A 20,485-nucleotide genomic window follows, 5' to 3' on the forward strand; every position below is an offset into this window, starting at 1 on the left:
TCTGTGTTTCAAACTGGTCAGACTGAAGGAGTTTTTGCTTTGTCTGGATTAGAACTGAACTGAATAGCCACTAAGCATTAATCACTTTAACTAGGAATCGTATTGAAATGAGAAAGGGGTCCACCCAGCCCCGGTAAAAGCTTTTCCTTATTCCAAAGAAACTGACCTGGTATTTGGCAGCGATCCTTTCTCAAAAGGGGGAACCGTCCTTTTCATAGAACCATTTCTGGGTCTGTGACAATGCCCTGCACCCAGGGGTGCTAACCAATGTTTCATCCTGGTGTACAGAGCCAAAGGTAGGTGGGTAGAAAGAACTAGCACCCAAGCAGGATACCAAAAAGGGAGAGCCGCTGAGGCTCCCACTTTAGAAAATAAAATGATGTTTGTGTACTGAATAGCATCACTTCTTATTCACACATCCCACCTTTGACATTGCTCAGAGCTTTCTCCTATTTGCTACGTGTCATCCTTTCCACTCCCAGCAGTTTATAGGGTTTTTTTTTTTCTTTGAAGTGGAAGAGGGGAAAGAGAGAGACAGAGAGAGAGAACCACCGCTGTCCTAAAAGGAATGAGGAAGTGAGAGCTGGGTGTCTGACTAGCTGTCTGTGTGACAGCCCATGATGATCCTTCCGGCGCCCCAGTAATATTCTGAATTTCCACCTGCCGCCTCCGTCACTTAAAACACACAGCACGTGAAGCCAGGAGGTCTGTCTCTTCTCTCTGTCCAGGGATCAGCAAGGCAGAGTGCCATGCTGCGTCAACTGGTTTCCACAGTCCAGCAGAGGTAACACGCTCTGGTGAGAGACCCTCGGAGGGTAAGTTCTATAGATTACTGAGGTTAGAAAATAAACTGCCACTCAGGTCATGGGTCCCTAAGACCATATGTGATGGGAAACAGCTATGCAAGGAATATGCATTGGTCTTAAGTAAGACTCCAAACATAAAATGTTTGGTTTCCTGTGAAGACTACAGTTTTGGGTGTGGGGTTTTGTAAATGTTATCTTTGGTTTATGCTTATTGTAAGTAATATCCTGAGAATAGATTTCTTTTTTACTTGGGCTAGATGAGAAAGTCCATCAGAACATTTAATACTCATGTACAGTGAGTGCTCAGAAAAAAAAATTAGTTGCTATTGTAACTGACATTTAAACTATCTCCTGCTGGGAACAGCATAACGAATAAGAAACTTTGTGGTGGTAAAGACACCCGGCTTACAGAAAAAATAAATAGTCCAGATGCTGTTCTTAATAGCAGATGACATTTGGTAAGAGACACTGATTTTAAATAAGAATTTTTCTAGCCAATCACTTTAATTTCTGCGTTTTGGCAAAGGAGCACTGGAATTAACTCGTTATTTTTCCTTCTCTTCCCTGTATGATTTTTATAGACATAATCAAAGCCCTGCCGGACTGCCCCCTGGACTGTCAGCCCAAACGTCAATGAAGTTAATAAGTGGTCTTGATGCTGTACGTGAACCCTTTACAGTTACTCCTTCCAGTTACTCTGGAGAATAGTCCAGAGGCAGGAAACAGCAGACCTTTACTGAATGTGATTTTTTTCCCTCTCTTTTAGTCAAAAACACTAAAGGACAATAATATGGAGACATTAATTGAATGTCAGTCAGAGGTAAGAAAGTGATTTTTAATTTTCTCTATTTACACAGTAGAAACTAGAAAACTTCCTTTTTATTGACTGTTATTTAGATTGTTTAATTACCAGCATAAAATGAACATCTGAGTACAAATTAAAGGCATTAATTAGGACCTTCCACTAGCCATTGTGGCAATCATAATGTTGATTCCAGAAGCTAGAAAAAAAAATAATGCACTCTGACTTGATCTTTAAGTCAAATAAAATGTTCTACATGTACTTTGTGGAGAAGGAATAGGTTTCTTCAGTCACTGTTTTAACTGAAATAAATATGTTTCTAGGGTAATATCAAGGAGCATCTCCTGTTGACATCTTGTGAGAGTGAAGATAACATTTGCCAGCTAATTGGTGAGTTTTGAAAACACACTGGTGTTCTCTGTGAGCACCAACAACCAGTGTTCTTGGTTTGCAAAACCGCAATGCCTTGACTCTCCTAGGAGCTTGTTTTACAAGTGTTCTGTTAGAGACTGCAGAGCATTAACCCTTAGCTGGCCGGCATGTTCCAGCTCACCGGGATAGCAAATAAGAGGGAAAATACTGCAGCCACTGCCCAATTCAGGCAGGGGCTTCTAAGGGGGCTGACAAATCCCCTGGCCTTTGAGGATGGGAGCAAGCCTATGTGGAAACCACACCTCTTCTCCCACTTCTCCTCCAGTGGAGAATGCCTCCAGGAGTCCACAAAGCAAGTGCTGCTGATCTCAAGCCTCAAGGAACCCATCATTTTTAATTTTTTTAAATTTTTATTTATTTATCTATTTGACAGAGAAAGAGGGAGAGAGAGGGAGAGAATGGGCACGCCAGGGCCTCCAGCCACTGCAAACTAACTCCAGATGTGTGCCGCCCCCTTGTGCATCTGGCTAACGTGGGTCCTAGGGAATCAAACCAGGGTCCTTGGGCTTTGCAGGCAAACGCCTTAACCGCTAAGCCATCCCTCCAGCCCAATTTATTTTATGTTATTTATTTGCAAGCACACGGAGAAATAGAGAGAAAATAGACAGAATGGGTGAACCAGGGTCCCTAACTTCTGCAAATGAACTCCAAATGCATGTGCCACTTCATGCATCTGGCTTTATATGGGTGCTAGGGAATCAAACCTGCGTCAATTAGGCATTGCAGGCAAGCCCCTTAACCGCTGAGCCATCTCTCCAGCCCCAGAACCCACCATTTGTTCTTACTTCTTTTTCACAGACATGTGAAATCATGCAATTATCATGCAAACCAGAGCTGTCTTCACAAAGCAGCAGGATAGACCCATTGTCTCAACCTCTTTCCACTTGTTAGTATAAAATGTGTAAGACTACATTTGCCAGTTATTTAGAAAGTATAGCCTTATAATTAGGGGGAAAGCAATGAACATGCGTCTCCAGAACTTCAGAAAATCTGACAGTCTCCATTTACCAAGTCTGGGGTTCAAGCCTCCCACTTAAAAAATGTGCATTAGCCAGATCCTTAAAGCGGTGGACTGGGCGCCCGCGGGTGCTGTGGGCGGAGAAACGCCCTCTAGTGGCTGCCTGATGCTAGCTGACTGCAGAGGATGAATAACCAGCCCCGCTCAGAACCTTCAGAGGGATGGTGAGCAAGTCACTTCCTCTTCTTAGGAGTTTCGCTTTCCAGAGAAGAAATTAAAAGAATCTCCATTAATCAGAAATATCCTCTGTAGTTATTAGGTCCAAAACATTAAAATGGCTATTTCTGACCCATATTTGTCAGGTTTTGTTATTTTTCTGCAGCAAATTAGCTGTGAAGGTAAAAACAGGAAAGGCAGGGCCCTAGAGGAGCCCTGATGTTGATTTGATGTTTAGGGGCTGGTTGCTCCAGCAACAGTGTGGTTGTTTGGGGGTTGGTTGTTCCAGATCAAAAGTCGTGCCCTTTGCTTCTTCAGCTTTTCTAAAGTATTTCTCTCACATGCCATGCTGTGAACGGGTTATGTGACCAGCACCACCCATTTTCTGATGGGGGCCCTTGCGTATTAACACTGATGTGGTAGTTTGAATGGATGGCCCCAGCATACTCAGGGTCTTATTAAAATGTGTGATTTAGACCTGCAGCCACCTGCAGGAGGAGGTGTCACTGTTGGTGGGTCCTGGGGTCCCAGGTGTGGGGGTGGGTCTGGAATTCCAGTGTAAAGATGTGCAAAGTGCCAGAGCTTTGCCTGCATTTCCTAAGTGTGCTTGCTCGTGGCATTGGTATGGCTTGTGGCTTTTTCCGCTGTCTGCTTGGACCTATGGAAGTGGGGTCAACTTCTTCTGCCGTTATGGAACTTCCCCTGGATCTGTAAGCTTCAAATAAATTCCCTTCTTCCATAACTGTGCCTGGTTTGGAAGCTCATCTCAATGGCATGAGGTTGTCTGCTATAATTGCCATCTGATTCTGTTTTCCTTCTTTGCTTGGCTGTAGAGGTTAAGAAGAGGAAGAAAGTGCTGTCCTGGCCCTCTCTCATGAGAAGGCTCACCCCATCTTCTGATTTCTCTGGGTCTTTGGAGCCAGAGTTGAAGGTGTCGCTGTTCGATCAGCCCTTGTCAACGATCTGCGGTGAAAACAACACACTCCCCAGATCTATCCAGGTAGGTGTGTGCTTCCCGATTAGACCTGCTTCAGTTGTCTGCGTGCTGTGAAAAGTCTCTGGAAGTCCAAAGGTGATCATTCCAATGTTGGCACTCGGGAAGGGACCTGCCTGTCAGTCGTATTTCTCAACGAGCTCCTAGTGGGGCCTCCATCTTCCCCCTGACTTCCTGGAGTGACCAGGGCAGCACAGCTGGAACTTCTGAAGTATCCACAGAAATAGAGGGCAGAGCATCAGATCAGACAGCTGATGCTAACATGAAAACAGTCGAAGGCGAGCAGAGGCCCAAATTAGCTTTTGAAAGGGGCAAAACTAACACTTTCACAGTTTACCTTCTCTGAGAAAGAAAAATGAGCAAAGGGACACCATTGGCGGCAACTGGCCTCAAAGCCAGCAATGGCCTCCACGCGCTGCGATAGTTTATGACAGGTAACGTCAGGGACTCCTTACTCTCGTCCAGCCTGCAGACTCTCAGTCCGTCTCCAAGCCATGGGTAACCATCGCGTGCTCCCGTATCTGTTCCTGCAGGACATTCTCACCATCCTCTGCCTGAAAGGCCCTTCAACTGAAGGAATATTCCGGAAGGCGGCCAGCGAGAAAGCCCGCAAGGAGCTGAAGGAGGAGCTCAACTGTGGGGGTGAGGTGGACCTGGCGGAGTTCCCCGTGCACCTCCTGGCTGTGGTCTTTAAGGTGAGCCTGCTGTGTTTGGGCCAAAGGGACTGGGGGTGGGGGGCGGCTGACAAACCCTCAGGAGAAAAGCAGAAACAGATGCTGCTCCCCACCAAGCAAAGCCAGCTGATCTTGGCAGTTTTCTCCCCTCCGCCCCAGTTAAGCCTTTAAATGATACCATAGAAGCACTTCTGTTTCATTGACCCTAGGTTTCACCAGAAAGAAGTGTGGTCAATTTCTCCAAATTTTGGTTTGAAAGGCCAGTTTGAAACCCCATGTGTACCTCCATACCCTGAATCTTGTCCTCCGAGAATTCACCCACCTCGGGACGTCGCCTCTTACTGTGCCTTGTATTGGGAAGTCCCAATGTGCAGTGTGAGTTTGAGCGAGGTTCCACAGATCAAGCAAACGCAGGAGTGAGACAGGGTTAGCTTCAGTAGCCTGTGGGGACAGACCTCCAGCAGGCAGAGGCAACACCTGGCATGTTCTGTGGTACCAACAGGCCAGTGCACCCCCTTCCTCCTCCAGGACTTCCTGCGAGGCATCCCCCTGAAGCTTCTGTCCTGTGACCTCTTTGAGGAGTGGATGGGCGCCCTGGAGAAGCCAAGTGAAGAGGACAGAATCGAGGCCCTAAAGCAGTAAGTCCCCAAAGTCACTCTAGGAGGCAAGGCCGCCATTTTCGCTCCTTCATCAAAGGGTTTCGTGATTTGTGTGAAGTTCAAGGAATCCAAATGGTATCGTTCGTGCACTTCCAGAATGAAAGCCAGAAAGAGCCCTGGATATTTAAAAGTAGTACTCTACACGCTGGAGAGATGGCTTAGTGGTTAAGGCATTTGCCAGCAAAGCCAAAGGACCCGGGTTCGATTCCCCACAATCCACATATGTCAATGCACAAGGTGGCACATGTATCTAGAGTGCTTTTGCAGCAGCTGGAGACCCTGGTGTGCCTCTCTCTCTCTCTCTCTCTCTCTGTCTCTCTCTCTCTCATAAATAAATGTATAAATAAATACAATATTTTTTAAAAAATTAAAAAAATAAAAGTAGTACTACCAAAATTAAAAAAAAAAAAGTATTTCAAAAAGTAGAAGCAAACCAGGCATGATGGTGCACACCTTTAATCCCAGCACTTGGGAAGCAGAGGTAGGAGGATCACTGAGAGTTCGAGGTCACCCTGAGACTACATAGTGAATTCTAGGTCAGCCTGAGCTAGAGCAAGACCCTACCTCAAAAAAATAAAAATAAATAAATAAAGCAAACAAAAATAAATCCCAGGACGTGAGAGAGTCTGAAAACATAAGGAGTTTAAAAAGGCATGTGATGAACTCATACCTGAATACTTTAACACAAGACGACCACAAAATGTAAGAAGTTGGGGTTATCCCTAACCTACATGAATTGGTGTCATGCAAGGTATAAATTCTCTCATGAAACATAACTTGGCTGAGACTATTTTTAATTATAAAACTCCACATGATGTTCTGCATTCCTTTTTTTTTTTTTTTTTTTAGTGAGAGAGAGAATTAGCATGCCAGGGCCTCCAGCCACTGCAATCAGACTCCAGACTTGTTTGCCACCTTGTGCGCATGCACAACCTTGGGTTTGCGTAACCTTTTATACCTGGCTTATGTGGGACCTATGGAGTCGAGCATGAGTCCTTAGACTTCACAGGCAAGTGCCTTAACCACTGAGCCATCTCTCTAGCTCTATATTCTGTATTCTTATTATCAAAGAGAGAAAGTATAAGAATGAATTCCAGTGGGTAGCAATAATGACATATAGAAAGTGTGAGCCCTTAATGACAAGAAGATCTCAAATGCCTAACTTTAAAATGTTGATGCCTTTGCCACATGCTAAAAATGCTTTTTAATATGTTATAGGTGTCCCCCATGGTTAAATATTTTCCATGAAATATTTATCAAAGAGAAGATGGAATTTCCACCCCAAAACAAAACAAATAAAAATCTTAACATTATCATAAGAAGTTCCTACTTAGGCATGAAACTCCCTGATAGCAATAAATTCTTCTGAAAAATGAAAAGGATTCATATGTTTCTTGAAATAGCAAAACTCTAGTAAATAATTTAACTTATTAGCATTATTGTATCAATGTTCATATTTAAATCCTTTCTTCACTATGTGTGTGAGCAGGCCCTTATAGACTGAGTGGCTCTCCATAATGTATTCTTAGAATGGTATAAAATGGGCCCTCTAAATGATACAGAGAAGATTAGCATGCCCCGGAACAAGGATGACACACAAATGCATGAAGCTTTCCAATAAGAAAAAAAAAGGTCCTCTTTACCTGGTGATCACAGTGAAAAAAAAAAAAAAAGACAAAAAATCAATGTTTCAGTGTACAAAGCAGAAAGGAGTACTACACAGTTATTTCATGATCAGACAAGATGGTTTTCAAAATGCAAAGGCAAATTATGGCATTTAATGAGTCCAAGTTATGAAGTCCCAGTTATGAAGACCTTGCGGTTAACCAGCCTCATTCCGTGTCAGGTGCTGCCGGAAGGGTCTGAATGAACATTTCACAATGTCACTTGTGAACATGTGCCTTCCTCATTTGAGAGGAAGCCTGGTTTGGGTAGAACCTTTGCACAGGCCATGCTGAGGCGAAATGAAATGCGAAGGCCCTTGGCTTTCTTCCAGGGTTGCCGGTCAGCTCCCGCCGCCCAACCTTCTGCTGCTCCGGCACCTGGTCTACGTGCTGCACCTCATCAGCAAGAACGCCGAGGTCAACAAGATGGACTCCAGCAACCTGGCCATCTGCATCGGTCCCAACATGCTCTCGCTGAAGAATGACCAGAACTTGTCATTCCAGGCGCAGAGAGACTTGAACAATAAGGTCTGTCCTGTGATCTGTGAGAAACTCCCCCGTTAGGATCGCACTTGCTGCACAGCCCAAGCAGCGACATACTCCTGGTTCTGGATTTCTCAACGTGACTCGAGGTCACGGTGAAACTCTGACATGCAGAGGGCTTTTGTCATGGTCCCACACGCTCCAGCACATGCGATTGCCATAGCTGAGTGTATCTGTGTCCTCTGTTGCCTTAGAGACAAACGACAAGAGTGACAGATTTTCATGTCACTACTTTCTTGGATAGAAAAACCCTTTGTTCTTTTTCTTCCATGCATCACATTCTTCTGGTTTAACTATCTATTTGGAAAACTACTTGCTTAAATGAAAATGTTAGTTATATTAAAGTAAAAGAGTTAGATGTGTGTGTGTGTGTGTGTGTGTGTGTGTGTGTGTGTGTGTATTTATTTATTTATTGAAGATATATATCTTCAATAAAAATGCATGTCTCACCAGGCATGGTGGCACATGCCTTTAATCCCAGCATCCAGGAGACTGAGGCAGGAGGATCATTGTGAGTTCAAGGTCAGCCTGGGCTAGAGTGAGACCCTGCTTCAAAAAAAAAAAAAAAAAGCATGTCTCAAAAGAACCATGTGATAGCTAATGTAAGCTAATGTTACCAATTGCACCACACATTTGTCACGCACACAAGGATATCTAGTCCGTATTGGCCCCTCCCTATTATTTGACATCAACATTTGCCACCTTTCTTCGCAAAAATGTCCATAAGCTGACAACCTGCTTATTTCTCCTCACAGGTTAACACCTTGGTGGAATTCCTCATTGATAACTGCTTTGAAATATTTGGGGAGAATATTCCGACACACTCCCGTGTCACTTCTGACGACTCCCTGGAACACACTGACAGCTCAGGTACAGCATGTCCTGTCACTTGACTGTGGTTCTGGAGAGAAGCGCACGCAAGGGATGTCAAGTATCTCTGGTATTTGAAGCAGAAATCGCCCTCACAAGTCACAGGTCTAGCAGGAAGCTGTTCACGAGAGCCTTGGTACAGGACCTTCCTGTCTCACGTCCTCATACTGCAGTCTTTCAGCATAGATTTAGAACATGCCCCTTGTAAATAATATGTAACTCTTCATCATGCTAAGTAAAATTTAGCTGTAGAGTTAGGGTAAGGATTTTTTAACAGCACATAATGTAATCTGAGACCATTAAAAACGATTAGATGGGGCTGGAGAGATGGCTTAGCAGTTAAGCGCTTGCCTATGAAGCCTAAGGACCCCGGTTCGAGGCTCGGTTCCCCAGGTCCCACGTTAGCCAGATGCACAAGGGGGCGCACGCGTCTGGAGTTTGTTTGCAGAGGCTGGAAGCCCTGGCGCGCCCATTCTCTCTCTCTCCCTCTATCTGTCTTTCTCTCTGTGTCTGTCGCTCTCAAATAAATAAATTTAAAAAAAGCAAACAACAACAACAAAAAATGATTAGATGCTAATAAAAATTTTAAAAAAATAAACTAAGGTATGCGATGGAGCAAGTGCTCTTACCACTGGGGGAAAAAAATGATTGGAAATTGATTCAATGAAAGAGCACCCAAAGTATCAATATTTAAGATCTAAGATCAATAAATTGTAGTAAATATTGTCACTGCTGTCATCGTCTTCTTCCTCCTCTTCTCTTCTCCTTCCTTCTCCCTTCCTTGCTCACATCACTTTTCCACATGTGATCTGAAGCTAAATTTAGAAACAAACCCTTAATTTGACAAAAATTATTGTCATATCAAGCCCCAAAGCACTGCCAAATTAGCACTGGAATGACTAGGGTGGCCTGTAATAAATATTATTTCTAAAAATCTGAACAAAAAGTTCAACTGTTCTTTCACTTTCCCCAGACGTGTCAACTCTGCAGAATGACTCCGCCTACGACAGCAACGATCCTGACCTGGAGCCCACCAATGCCATCGCCCCTCCTGGCAGGCAGCTGGAGAGGCCCGCTCCTATCGAGACTGGTTTGGACAACAAGGGCCCAGGGGGCGCTTGTGAGTTACGCCCGGAGCCCATTGTTAGCATGATAACCAGGCTGAAAAGTCCCATCAGCGAACAGGACAGGAGGTTCTCAGAACCCAACATGTCACCCTCACAAGAGTGCCTGGGGGCCCAGATGCCAAAGCAAAAACTGACAAGAAGTGAAGATGGCTTTGCCATGCCCGGAGCGGGCTCTCACTTCGAAAGTGAGGATGCCGAAGACCCCTTTCCAGAGGAGAGCTTCCCGGAGGTCGACAGCAAGCCCAAGAGACCAACGGAGCTGGAGGTGAAGAGCTTGAGCCAGGGCTTGGCATCTCCACGGAGACTGGTACCCAAGGCCTTCTCCAGCAGTTCCTTGGAGGGCCCCTCAGAAAGCTCCCCCTTGCCTTCTCCTCCTTGGCCCCAGAAAAGTGTCTTCACCAGACATCAGAGCTTCACCACAAAGACTAACCAAAGCAAGCCCAGCAGGGAAATCAAAAAGCACTCCGTGTCCTTCTCCTTTGCTTCCCACAAAAAAGTGCTGCCCCGCAACACCAGCCTCGAACCTGGAACCTCCAAAGAGTTTCCCAGAGAACAAATCAAGAGAGGTTTGAGGAAAGAAAGCCGGCTTGCTGGCCGCATCATCCGGGAAAACATGTCAGACATCCACAACCAAACAGCGCTGGGCTTCAGCCTGGCTAGAGCCTGGGCCCTCTCGGTGGATGACGTGTTTCAGCTGGCGGATGGCAGGAGGCCAGGAAACCCACCCTCCTATGAAGAGGCCATTCAATGCCAGACATCCGGACTTGGCACCTATGGTGGCCAGACAGTCGGGAGTATGAGAGCCAGAATGCTCAGCCGGGACTCCACACTGTCACCCCTGATGCCTTCTCGCCATGGGGACATCTCCCGCGAAGGGACACTTAGTGGGCACACACTGTCTTCCATGTCTGAGCACTGGAAACAGAGACAGACTGTCAATGTCTCTGTGGAAACTCGAGGGAGATCTGAGCTGCACCGGCTGATGACCATGACGGAGTGTCTGCAGGAGGATAAACTGGATTGTGTCAGGCAGCGATCCTGCCACACGGTCTTTGAGGCCGACCAACTCCAGTGTGCTAAAGAATCCTACATTTAGGAAAGGAGGCTCTGGGCCCTAGCTGACTTGTGGTGTCTGTAAAGACACAACAGTCCAGAGTTTGTTTCCAAAAAGTCATGAATAAGCTCATTTAGAATGATGTGGAGAGAGAAGTCTCCTCTGTGAGGAAGGCTTATGCACTGACACATCAGATAGCGTCTCTGTGGAGCTATATTTGTGCAAATGGGTAGTAAATATGTAAGGAGTGGTCTAGACAAGGTGTTAGAGAAATGATGTCCACATCTATGCCTCCATGTGTTGGTACACTTTCCATATGTTTGTGCTTTTTGTCCCTTGGGGTAACCGGTGTCATTGGTATCAAGAATTATCTTTGCTTCTTTGTCGATGTTACCTCAAATGTCCTGCCAATTTTCACATTTTCCACAAACTCCATTGGGGGGGGGGATGTCTAAATCACTAGTGCAAGTTTCCTGAGCAGGCTTGTGATAATTAGCACAAGGAAGTGGGGGGGGTGACAGAGAGCTCGGTGCTTGCCGTTTCCAGAAGCATCAGAAAAAGACCACAGCGGAATTTATGGAAAACACGTGTGTATATCCTTTCAATCATTTAATTAAATTTGGGTAGATTCGTGGAAGCGCATTATGTCAATATTCAGTCATTTGGAGCACTTTGATTTTCTTTGTAGTTCAGTGGAGGTAAGTGATTTTATGTGCATTGGGGTCATATGTAAAACTTCGATGTAATTTCACTACAATAAATCGCCTTCCTCCTTTAAAAGTTAAAAAAAAAAAAGTCTTTTTTTTTCTTACTGACATGTTACCTTCTTTCTTTCAGTTATTAGGAATACACCAGGAAGATTATCCACACAGTGGTTCATTGAGCACTTTCATTTCAGGACAATACGTAATCTAGGGGTCTTGTGTCTAGGACACACAAACACTGCTCTCTAGGGATTTGAAAAAGCATAAAAAGGACCCATTTTAAGCCATGCTTTAGAGCAAGCAGTTATCCAGGGGCCACAAAAGATTATTTAGACTGCACAACCAAGGCTAATAATACAAATGCAATATTTCTATTTGTAATAAGTTAGACTTTGCCGTGCCTTTACTTGCCTTGTTTTGGTTTGGTGAGTTATTAGCAATCAGGATGATAAAATATTAGTGACACATCAAAATTTACTACTCAGCTCATCATATTTATCTAGTACCTCAGAGTACTGGGCTCCAATTTTGCTTAGCATTTTTTTTTATAAAACATTGTATGCTTTTGGTTTGTTACGGCAACATTCTTTAAAAGATTATATTTTTATTTATTTATTTATTAGAGATAGATAGAGGGAGGGAGAGAGAGTGAGAATGGGCACACCAGGGTCTCTAGCCACTGCAAACAAACTCCAGACAAATGCACCCCCTTGTGCATCTGGCTAACATGGGACCTAGAGAATCGAACTGGGGTCCTTAGGCTTCGCAGGCATGTGCTTTAACCGCTAAGCCATCTTTCCAACCCATACAGCAATGTTCTTGTGTTGGCTAGCTACCAGATGAAGACCTGATGCATCTCCAGGGGTTGTTCAGGAAGAATATTGGGACCCATGTTGTAATCCAGATTGCTCAAGGCAGCATGGTCATACCTAACATTAAAAACACTCTATCAAGGGTTGGGACTATAGCTTGGTGCTAAACCACTTAGGTAGCCTGGACTCAATTTCTAACCTAGCACTGATTTAAAAAAAAAAAAAAATCCTGGGGCTGTAGAGATTGCTTAGTGGTTAAGGCACTTGCCTGTGAAGCCTAAGAACCCAGGTTCAATTCCCCAGGACCCACGTAAACCAGATGCACATGGTGGTACATGCATCTGTAGTTTGTTTGCAGTGGTCAGAGAGCATGGTATGCCAATTCTCTCTCTCTCTCTCTCTCTCTCTCTCTCAAATAAATAATAAAATATTTTTAAAATATTCTATTAAGCCCCAATAATATGGAAATTTCAAGGGGTAGACCTTCCCCCTCTGGTTGCTAACTGAAGAAAAGCAATTCCTTCCTAAAGTTCACCACTGTGCTAAGTCGTTATTGAAAAGGGTATGGAAGAGGATGAGGAGAACAAGAACATTCTATCATGTTCTTAGTGAAGGATACAGTTTGTTTGTTTGAGACAGTCTGCCTGTGTTTCCCAAGCTGTCCTTGCATGAGCAATCCTTCTGCCTCAGTATGTATGTATTATGTATGTATGTATGTATGTATGTATTTATGAGAGAGGAGGGAAAAGGAAGGGAGAGAATGGGTGTGCCAGTGCCTGCAAACAAACTACAGATGCATGTGCCACCATGAGTATCTGACCTATGTGGGTCCTGGGGAGTTGAACCCAGGTCCTTAGGCTTTGCAGGCAAGCATCTTCCTTAACCTCTAAGCCATCTCTCCAGTCCCTGGCCTCTACCTCTTGAGTGCTGGGATTATGGGCATGCTCCACCACATGTGGCTATGAGTTAATGAGAATCAGAGAACTGCCACCATCAGCAACAGAGACTTAAGAGTTAGGAAGCTTCTCTGTGTTCCCGCTTTACCAGTGACTTGACTGCCACATGACCTCACTCAAGTCCTGAAAACCTCTCCCAAATTGTCTTATTTTTATTTTATTTGTTTGTTTATTTATTTTTTGAGGTAAGTTCTCATTCTAGCCCAGGATGACCTGGAATTTACTATGTAGTCTCCAGGTGGCCTCAAACTCACGGCGATCCTCTTACTTCTGCCTCCCAAGTGCTGGGATTAAAGGTGTGCGCCACCATGCCTGGCTCTCAAATTTTCTTATTTTCAAAAAGTAGGAATGAGACTAGAAATCCTCTAGCTCATAGGAGTAGCACAGTTCCCTGACAGATTTTTACGGCTCCCAGCAGTCAAGCTAATGCCATTATTGCCGCTGTCTCTGAACAGTGAGGAGAAAGTGCAGTGTCACTTCAAACATTAATGGCATGGGTGTCCCACTCCTCTCCATGTGGCCCACTGCTCTTTCCAAATACGATTCCCAACCCAGTTTCCACACATGTTCATTTGCAAGGGCTGCAATACAAACACCACAGACTGGATGGCAGGAGAGCTTAAACGTAAGAAATGGATGGTATCACAGTTCTGGAGGCCGGAAGTCCCCAACTGAGGTCAAAAGGTCACACCCACTTAGGCTCCTGCATCGGTTGCTTTCTCATTGCTGGGACAACATATCTGATCAGGAGCAATTTAAGGTAGGAACTGGCTTATTTTGGCTTACATCTCCAGGGGATAGAGGGGGAAGAAGGCATCTCAGACTCATATGACATATTCCAGTCAGGAAACAAGAGGACAAACAGGAAGTGGGGCAGGCCTCTCCCCACTGACCCACTTTATCCAACAAGACTGCACCTCCTGAAGGTTCCACAACCTTTCTAGACAGCACCACAAGCTAGAGACCAAGTGTTCAAACACATCAGCCTATAGGGGACATTTTATGTTTAAACCACAACAGCTCCACACCTGTCTTTGACACACAGATGGCCATCCCCTGTTCACTTCACACCATCTCCCCTCTTTGTACACCATCTCCAAGTTTCCCCTTCTTAGAAGGACACCAGTCTGCTTGATGACTTGACTTTGCCTCTTTAAAAATCCCTGTCTCCAATGGGCTGGAGAGATTGCTCAGTGACTAAGGCACTTGCCTGCAAAACCTAACAACCCAGGTTTGATTCTCTGCTACCCATATAAAGCCAGATGTACAAAGTGGCACACGCATCCTGGAGTTTGTTTGCAGCCACTGAAGGCCTTGGTGCACCCATTCTCTCTGTCTGTCTCTTTTCCCTCTATCTCTCCCTGCTTGCAAATAAATAAGAATATTTTTTAATTTTTTATTTCATTTCATTTATTTATTTGAGAGAAAGAGAAAGAGGTAGAGAGAGAGAGAGAAAGAGAATGGCAGTGCCAGGGCCTTCAGCCACTGTGAATGAACTCCAGACACATGCACCACCTTGTGCATGGCTTATGTGGGTCCTGGGGAAAGGAACCTAGACAAGTGCCTTAACCACTTAACCATTAAGCCATCTCTCCAGCCTAATAAGAATATTTGTTTTTAATCCCTGTCTCCAAAAACAGCCGTGTTCTGAAGTACTGGGAGATGGGATTTCAATGTGTGAATTTCGTAGGGGACACATTTCATCCCATAACATCAAGCTGTGCAAAATAGCACCTAATGATATCTTGATTACGTCAATAGTTTTTTAATACTTCACCAAACCAGAAGGCAGTGGTCTCCAATGAGCTATAAATGATACTACCATAATCATTTTGCCTGGGAGTTCTGTCCCAGAGGTCCATGCAATAACAGGACAATCACAAACGTGACCCATGGCCCCCTGCAAGGTGTACCTTAAACCCAAGTTGGATGTGCCAGCCTTCGACTAAGCTTATCCCTACATAGCCAGGTCTGTTATCCTGGGAATTTTTTTCTCCTATAAAGACAGAGAAGGGGACTGACACATAATGTACCATGATCATCGACGAAGACACACTCTCTGTCCATCCCAGGACTCAATGAAATTGAAGACTGGTCTGGAAAGGTTGGTTTAGGGCAGTTAACTGAAGTCAGGTGCTTTTGTTGAAACCAAGCACTACTGCTTAAAGCCCAAACCCAATAAATACTACAACACTGCACACTGGGTCCTACAAAAGTTGAAGTATCAGCCAGGCTTTGCGGCACTAATATGCCAAGTAATGGCTAACGGTCACCGTGCTTCCCAGTGACAGAGATGAGAAGGTACAAAGACTGCCATCGGGTCCATCTTAATGCACAATAAAAAGAGTAACTTGATGAATGTCCCTGATTGTGATCGCACTGGGAGACCTGCCAGTACATGCCTTCCTCCTGAGGGGCCGAGCATGCAGGAACCTACATCAGATGGGCTCTCACATAGCTCAAGGTTCTTTGTGAATTGGATTATGGGATCTTAACTCTTCATCTGCAAAGGGAGAATTACTGAGGAACCCAGTCTGCTAGAGACGGAAGCAAATCACTTGTTAGCAATATTTCAAATGGGGACTGAGGCCCTTTGAGACCAGTCCAGAATACAATTGAAATGCAAATGAGGGCCATCCATTGGGATGGGGTGTCACTCTCCGAGCTGTAAAGAGGCTGTAGTGTAAGACTGGGCGTCTTACAGAATGCAGAATCCAACCAAAACAAGAAAGTGTGATATGCTGACGTGGAGTGTGAACTGGATTCACAGACCCTCAATCGGAAAACATCCCAAATCTGCACTTAAACCTGAGCATCAATTTCTCCACCTATGAAATGAGGTCATAATAACACACATCAATTGTGGTTGTGAGATGTATATGACAAAAAAAAAAAAAACAAAACCCAAACAAATAAACAATGAAAGCCTCCTGAGAGAGAGGCGCATACTTCCCATTGGAAAAAAAAAGCAGACTGGGAGTCCAGGGCTGGAATGGAGCCTTGGGGACATCCTCAGGACCCATGCGCTACCTTGTGCATCTGGCTAACGTGGGTCCTGGGGAATCGAGCCTCAAACCAGGGTCCTTAGGCTTCACAGGCAAGCGCTTAACCACTAAGCCATCTCTCCAGCCCATTCACCTGTTTTTAAGAAAGGTTTCTTAAGATCGTTAGAACCACATGTTGGGACATTATGCACAGAGATATTGCCTCTTCCCCATAACTGATGACTACCCCCACCATGCACGACCCACATTCCCCAGCGAGGAGGGTCCCTGTGGAGGGAGGAGGACAGGGAGGAGGCTAACGATGGGACCAACATGGCTGTGTACACACTGTGTACATAACTAATAAAAAAAAAAAATATTGATCCTGGCCGGGCGTGGTTGCGCACGCCTTTAATCCCAGCACTCGGGAGGCAGAGGTAGGAGGATCACCATGAGTTTGAGGCCACCCTGAGACTACATAGTGAATTCCAGGTCAGCCTGGGGCTAGAATGAGACCCTACCTCGAAAAACCAAAAAAAAAAAAAAAAAAAAAAAAAAAAGTTGATCTTAGAAAAAAAGAAAGGTCTTTTATTGATCTAGAGCTAACCAGTGAGTTCTGAGGATGACTTGTCTCCACCTCCCCAGCGCTGTGTGCACCATCACATCTGACGTTTTCACCTAGGTCCTCGTGCTTGCAAGGCAAGGACTTTACTCAATGAACTGTCTCCCCAGCCCTGACCTTTCTGCTTTACTCTTGAATAGAATTCAAATTGAGTGTTTTTAAGGAAGAAAAATGGAAAATAAGGAAACTACCTTAAAATTGTAATTGTTCACAAAGACATGTCTTAATCATTTTGGGGAAGAATTTGATGTTCGCATTTGGGTCAGTTCTGAGGGGTTGGGTAGAAAGAGGTCAGTTCTCAGGACATTCACTTCCCTTCTTGTTTCTTCCTCTCATTCACTCCCCCATTCTATGCATAGCAGCATGATCTCAGCTTAAGAAACCTCACTTATTATAGGAATGTCCAAAGTGCTTAAGCAGCTTCTTATCTTTGGTCCTTTATCAAGACAATTAGCTATTTTATTCTTCCATTGGTTTATAATTTTTGAACAATTTTATTGAGGTATAACATATATAACAAACCTCAACCATTCAAAATTACTTTTATCTGACATAGATGCCCATAAGAATATCATTACGGTCAAAAAAAAAGTTTAAGGCAGGCAGGTGTGGTGGCGCACACCTTTAATCCCAGCACTCGGGAGGCAGAGGTAGGAGGATCACCGAGAGTTCCAGGCCAACCTGAGGCTACATGGTGAATTCTAGGTCAGCCTAGGCTAGAGCAAACCCAACCCCAAAAAGCAAAAAAAAAAGTTCAAGGCTTATCTGTATTTTAATCACTTCCCAGCAGTCTTTGGCTAAGATGATGATCTACCTTTTACTTCATTTATCTAGTTACTTCTTTGTACCTGGTACTAGATGGAGAGAGGCTTTTATTATTTTTTTTGTCTTGTTCTTTATGCTAATCCATTCAATTCTCAGAACAGCTACTTAGGGTGGACATCATTATCCATGATTTGGTGATTAAGATTAAGGAACTTGCCCAAGGTAACACAAGTAAGGGGCAATGAAAACAGTATTTGTACTCACGACTTCTGTTTTGAGGTAGGGTCTCACTCTAGCCCAGGCTGACCTGGAATTCACTATGGAGTCTCAGGCTGGCCTCAAACTCACAGAGATCCACCTACCTCTGCCTCCCCAGTGCTGGGATTAAAGGCGTGAGCCTCCATACCAGGCTGTATTCATGACTTTTTACTCCACACCAGCATGGGGGCAAGGAGCAATATTCAGGAGTGGATCCTGGTTTCCTGCACATTCTATAACAAATCTGCTCTATTGCACAAACCTGAAATGTTTTTTTTTTTTTTTTTAATCACAGAGTGGCTCCACTGGAGTGAGCCTTATGTCTGACCAAGAAACCCCCAATTTAAATTAAATTTCAGATAGCCAAAAGATTTGTATGGGCTGGGGAGGCCCAGTGGTTAAAGGCACTTGTTTTGAAAGCCTTCTGGCCTGGATTAAATTCCCAGTACCCATACAAAACCAAATGCACAAAGTGGTGCATGAGTCTGACGTTTGTTTGCAATGACAAAAGGCACCGACATGTCCATATACTTACTTACCCTCCGCTCTCTCTCATATGAGCGCTGCGGGAGCCGAACCAAAGAATAACTCATCGAACGACAGGCCTTATTACAACCTGCCAAACTTATTTTCAAAAATACGCTCAGTTCTAGAATCCTTTGGTAAAAATAGCTCATATTTTCAAGAATAGGAAGGGTTGCGGGGATTTTATGTCTGCTTACAAGAAATTTCCATCCATTGACTTTAAATTTTACTTTTCATTCAAAAATACAGCATGTTTTTTTAAACTGTTGAGAACTTCCCAGGAAAATGAGAGCCACATGCTCACACTCTGATTTGTGGTTTTGCTCTGACTGGTGAACGTGCGTGTCCTCCAATTCTTGTGAGACGAATCATTGAAACCTTTAGATCAAAAGGAAATGATCAACAAACACCTTCTCTGGTTCTGAGTTCTGAAGGAAATGGAAATACAGAAAGCCTACATTCTGAGCATGTGCATCAGGTTCAAGGAGCCACGGGCAGAACCAGGCTCCTTCAGGCTAGAACAAGGCTCTGAGGGTCTGACATTTTCAAATTCTAGAATCTAACAAGTAGAGTGAAAGCTTACAAATACAAATTTAATCACCTAGAATGAGAAATCAAATCAACAATTATGCATTTAATAACTGACAATATGCAAAAATCCCCTCCCCCAATAGCACTTATTTTTATCAACTGCCTGGTCTACTTCTCTAATGCCCCTAAATTTTTTTTAGCTGAAGACCCTTTTAAGTCATTTTTTCCTGAAAATAAAAATTTTTAAATATTTTCTATAGAAAGGATGGTGGTTTTGTTTTAGCCTGTTTAAAATGTGGGGCTCCTTTAAATACCAGTAATTTAAAATGATTTGGTTGCGACATAAAAGGAATTGAGTGATATGGACAGGGGATCAGACTATTTCTGCTTTTAAAATACCAAGCAATGCTGGGTTTGGTGGCACACGCCTTTAATTCCAGCATTTGAGAGGCAGAGGTAAGAGGATTGTCATGAGTTTGAGGCCACCCTGAGACTACATAGTGAATTCCACGTAAGCCTGAGCTAGTGTGAGACCCTACCTCGAAAAACCAAAAAATAAAATAAAATACCAAGCAACAAAATAAGATGGAGAATAAAGCTAGAAAGGAGTTCACATCTTCTTGCTCTGAACCCAGAACTCTGATCTTCCAATCTCTGCAGCTCAATAGACACTTTACTCCCATACACACATGTCCAGTGGACTCAACCCTGGCTCCTGAAAGAAGCCCCACCTCAATGTAATTTCCTTCTACCTCTACTGGCCTTCTTTGCAGGTGAATTAAAAAAAAGAGAGAGAGTATTCCTCGGGCTTGAGGGATGGCTTAGATGTTAAGTCATCTGCCTGCAAAGCAAAAGAACCTAGGTTCGATTCCCCAGGACCCACGTTAGCCAGATGCACAAGGGGGCACAAGTGTCTGGAGTTTGCTTGCAGTGGTTGGAAGCCCTGGCATGCCCATTCTCCTCTCTCTCTCTCTTCCCCTCTTTCTCTGTCAAATAAATAAATATTTTTAAAAAGTATTCCTTAATGTAACATATACCTAGGCTGCAATAGTTTCACTTAATTAGGCCAGTGACCTGCACTGAGAAACCAAGCCGGAGCTGAGCTGGAAGCCTCCTCCCTATCATCTAGCTGTCAGAATGCTAGAAAGGGCTATGCAGCCTGTTGGGGGTTGGGGGTGGGGGGAGTCATCAGCAGTCTTAACCAGCAGTGGACCCTACAAGCTCTGTGGCTGGCCAGTCAGGCCAAAAACACCAACTGGGGCAACAGTGGCATGTCTGTTGTGGGGGAAATCATCTGCTCTCTGTTTGGACTTGAGGCCCACTCCCTGGGAGGGAATTCCTGTCTGGTACTGAAACCCTAATGAAAAAGCCTATGGCTCGGGAGGGTCATAAGTCCTAGGGGGAAATTTCTACTGTTGTCTGGCTAGATGGATATGTGATGTCCACCAAACTGCCCTCTAAATACTTAGGTTTATGCCCATATGTTAATACCACTCTCACTTTTGGTTAGAGAAGTTTCTCTTTTCAGA

At 44.3% G+C, this 20,485-nt stretch overlaps 1 protein-coding gene and 1 non-coding gene across 2 annotated transcripts; both read left to right on the forward strand.

Moving 5' to 3' along the window:
- Positions 1–632: 632 nt before the first annotated feature.
- LOC101595591 (T cell activation RhoGTPase activating protein) lies at positions 633–11,570 on the forward strand. The gene is made up of 10 exons (XM_004651099.2): positions 633–815; positions 1,388–1,466; positions 1,573–1,626; positions 1,932–1,998; positions 4,048–4,214; positions 4,742–4,903; positions 5,411–5,520; positions 7,538–7,733; positions 8,504–8,618; positions 9,592–11,570. The coding sequence occupies exons 2-10, from the start codon at positions 1,440–1,442 to the stop codon at positions 10,839–10,841; spliced, it is 2,148 nt and encodes a 715-aa protein (XP_004651156.2). The 5' UTR covers positions 633–815; positions 1,388–1,439; the 3' UTR covers positions 10,842–11,570.
- LOC123463813 lies at positions 7,062–7,165 on the forward strand. Its single transcript, XR_006639191.1, has one exon. It is a non-coding gene; the product is annotated as a U6 spliceosomal RNA (small nuclear RNA).
- Positions 11,571–20,485: the final 8,915 nt, after the last annotated feature.

Source organism: Jaculus jaculus, chromosome 9 (genome assembly GCF_020740685.1).
Source record: "Jaculus jaculus isolate mJacJac1 chromosome 9, mJacJac1.mat.Y.cur, whole genome shotgun sequence".
NCBI classification, from domain to species: domain Eukaryota; kingdom Metazoa; phylum Chordata; class Mammalia; order Rodentia; family Dipodidae; genus Jaculus; species Jaculus jaculus.

Coding starts and splice junctions, on each gene's coding strand:
- LOC101595591 (XM_004651099.2), top strand. CDS start 1,440: ATGAAGTTAATAAGTGGTCTTGATGCT. Junction 1,999..4,047: donor TAACATTTGCCAGCTAATTG/GTGAGTTTTGAA, acceptor GCTTGGCTGTAG/AGGTTAAGAAGAGGAAGAAA. Junction 4,904..5,410: donor TCCTGGCTGTGGTCTTTAAG/GTGAGCCTGCTG, acceptor TTCCTCCTCCAG/GACTTCCTGCGAGGCATCCC.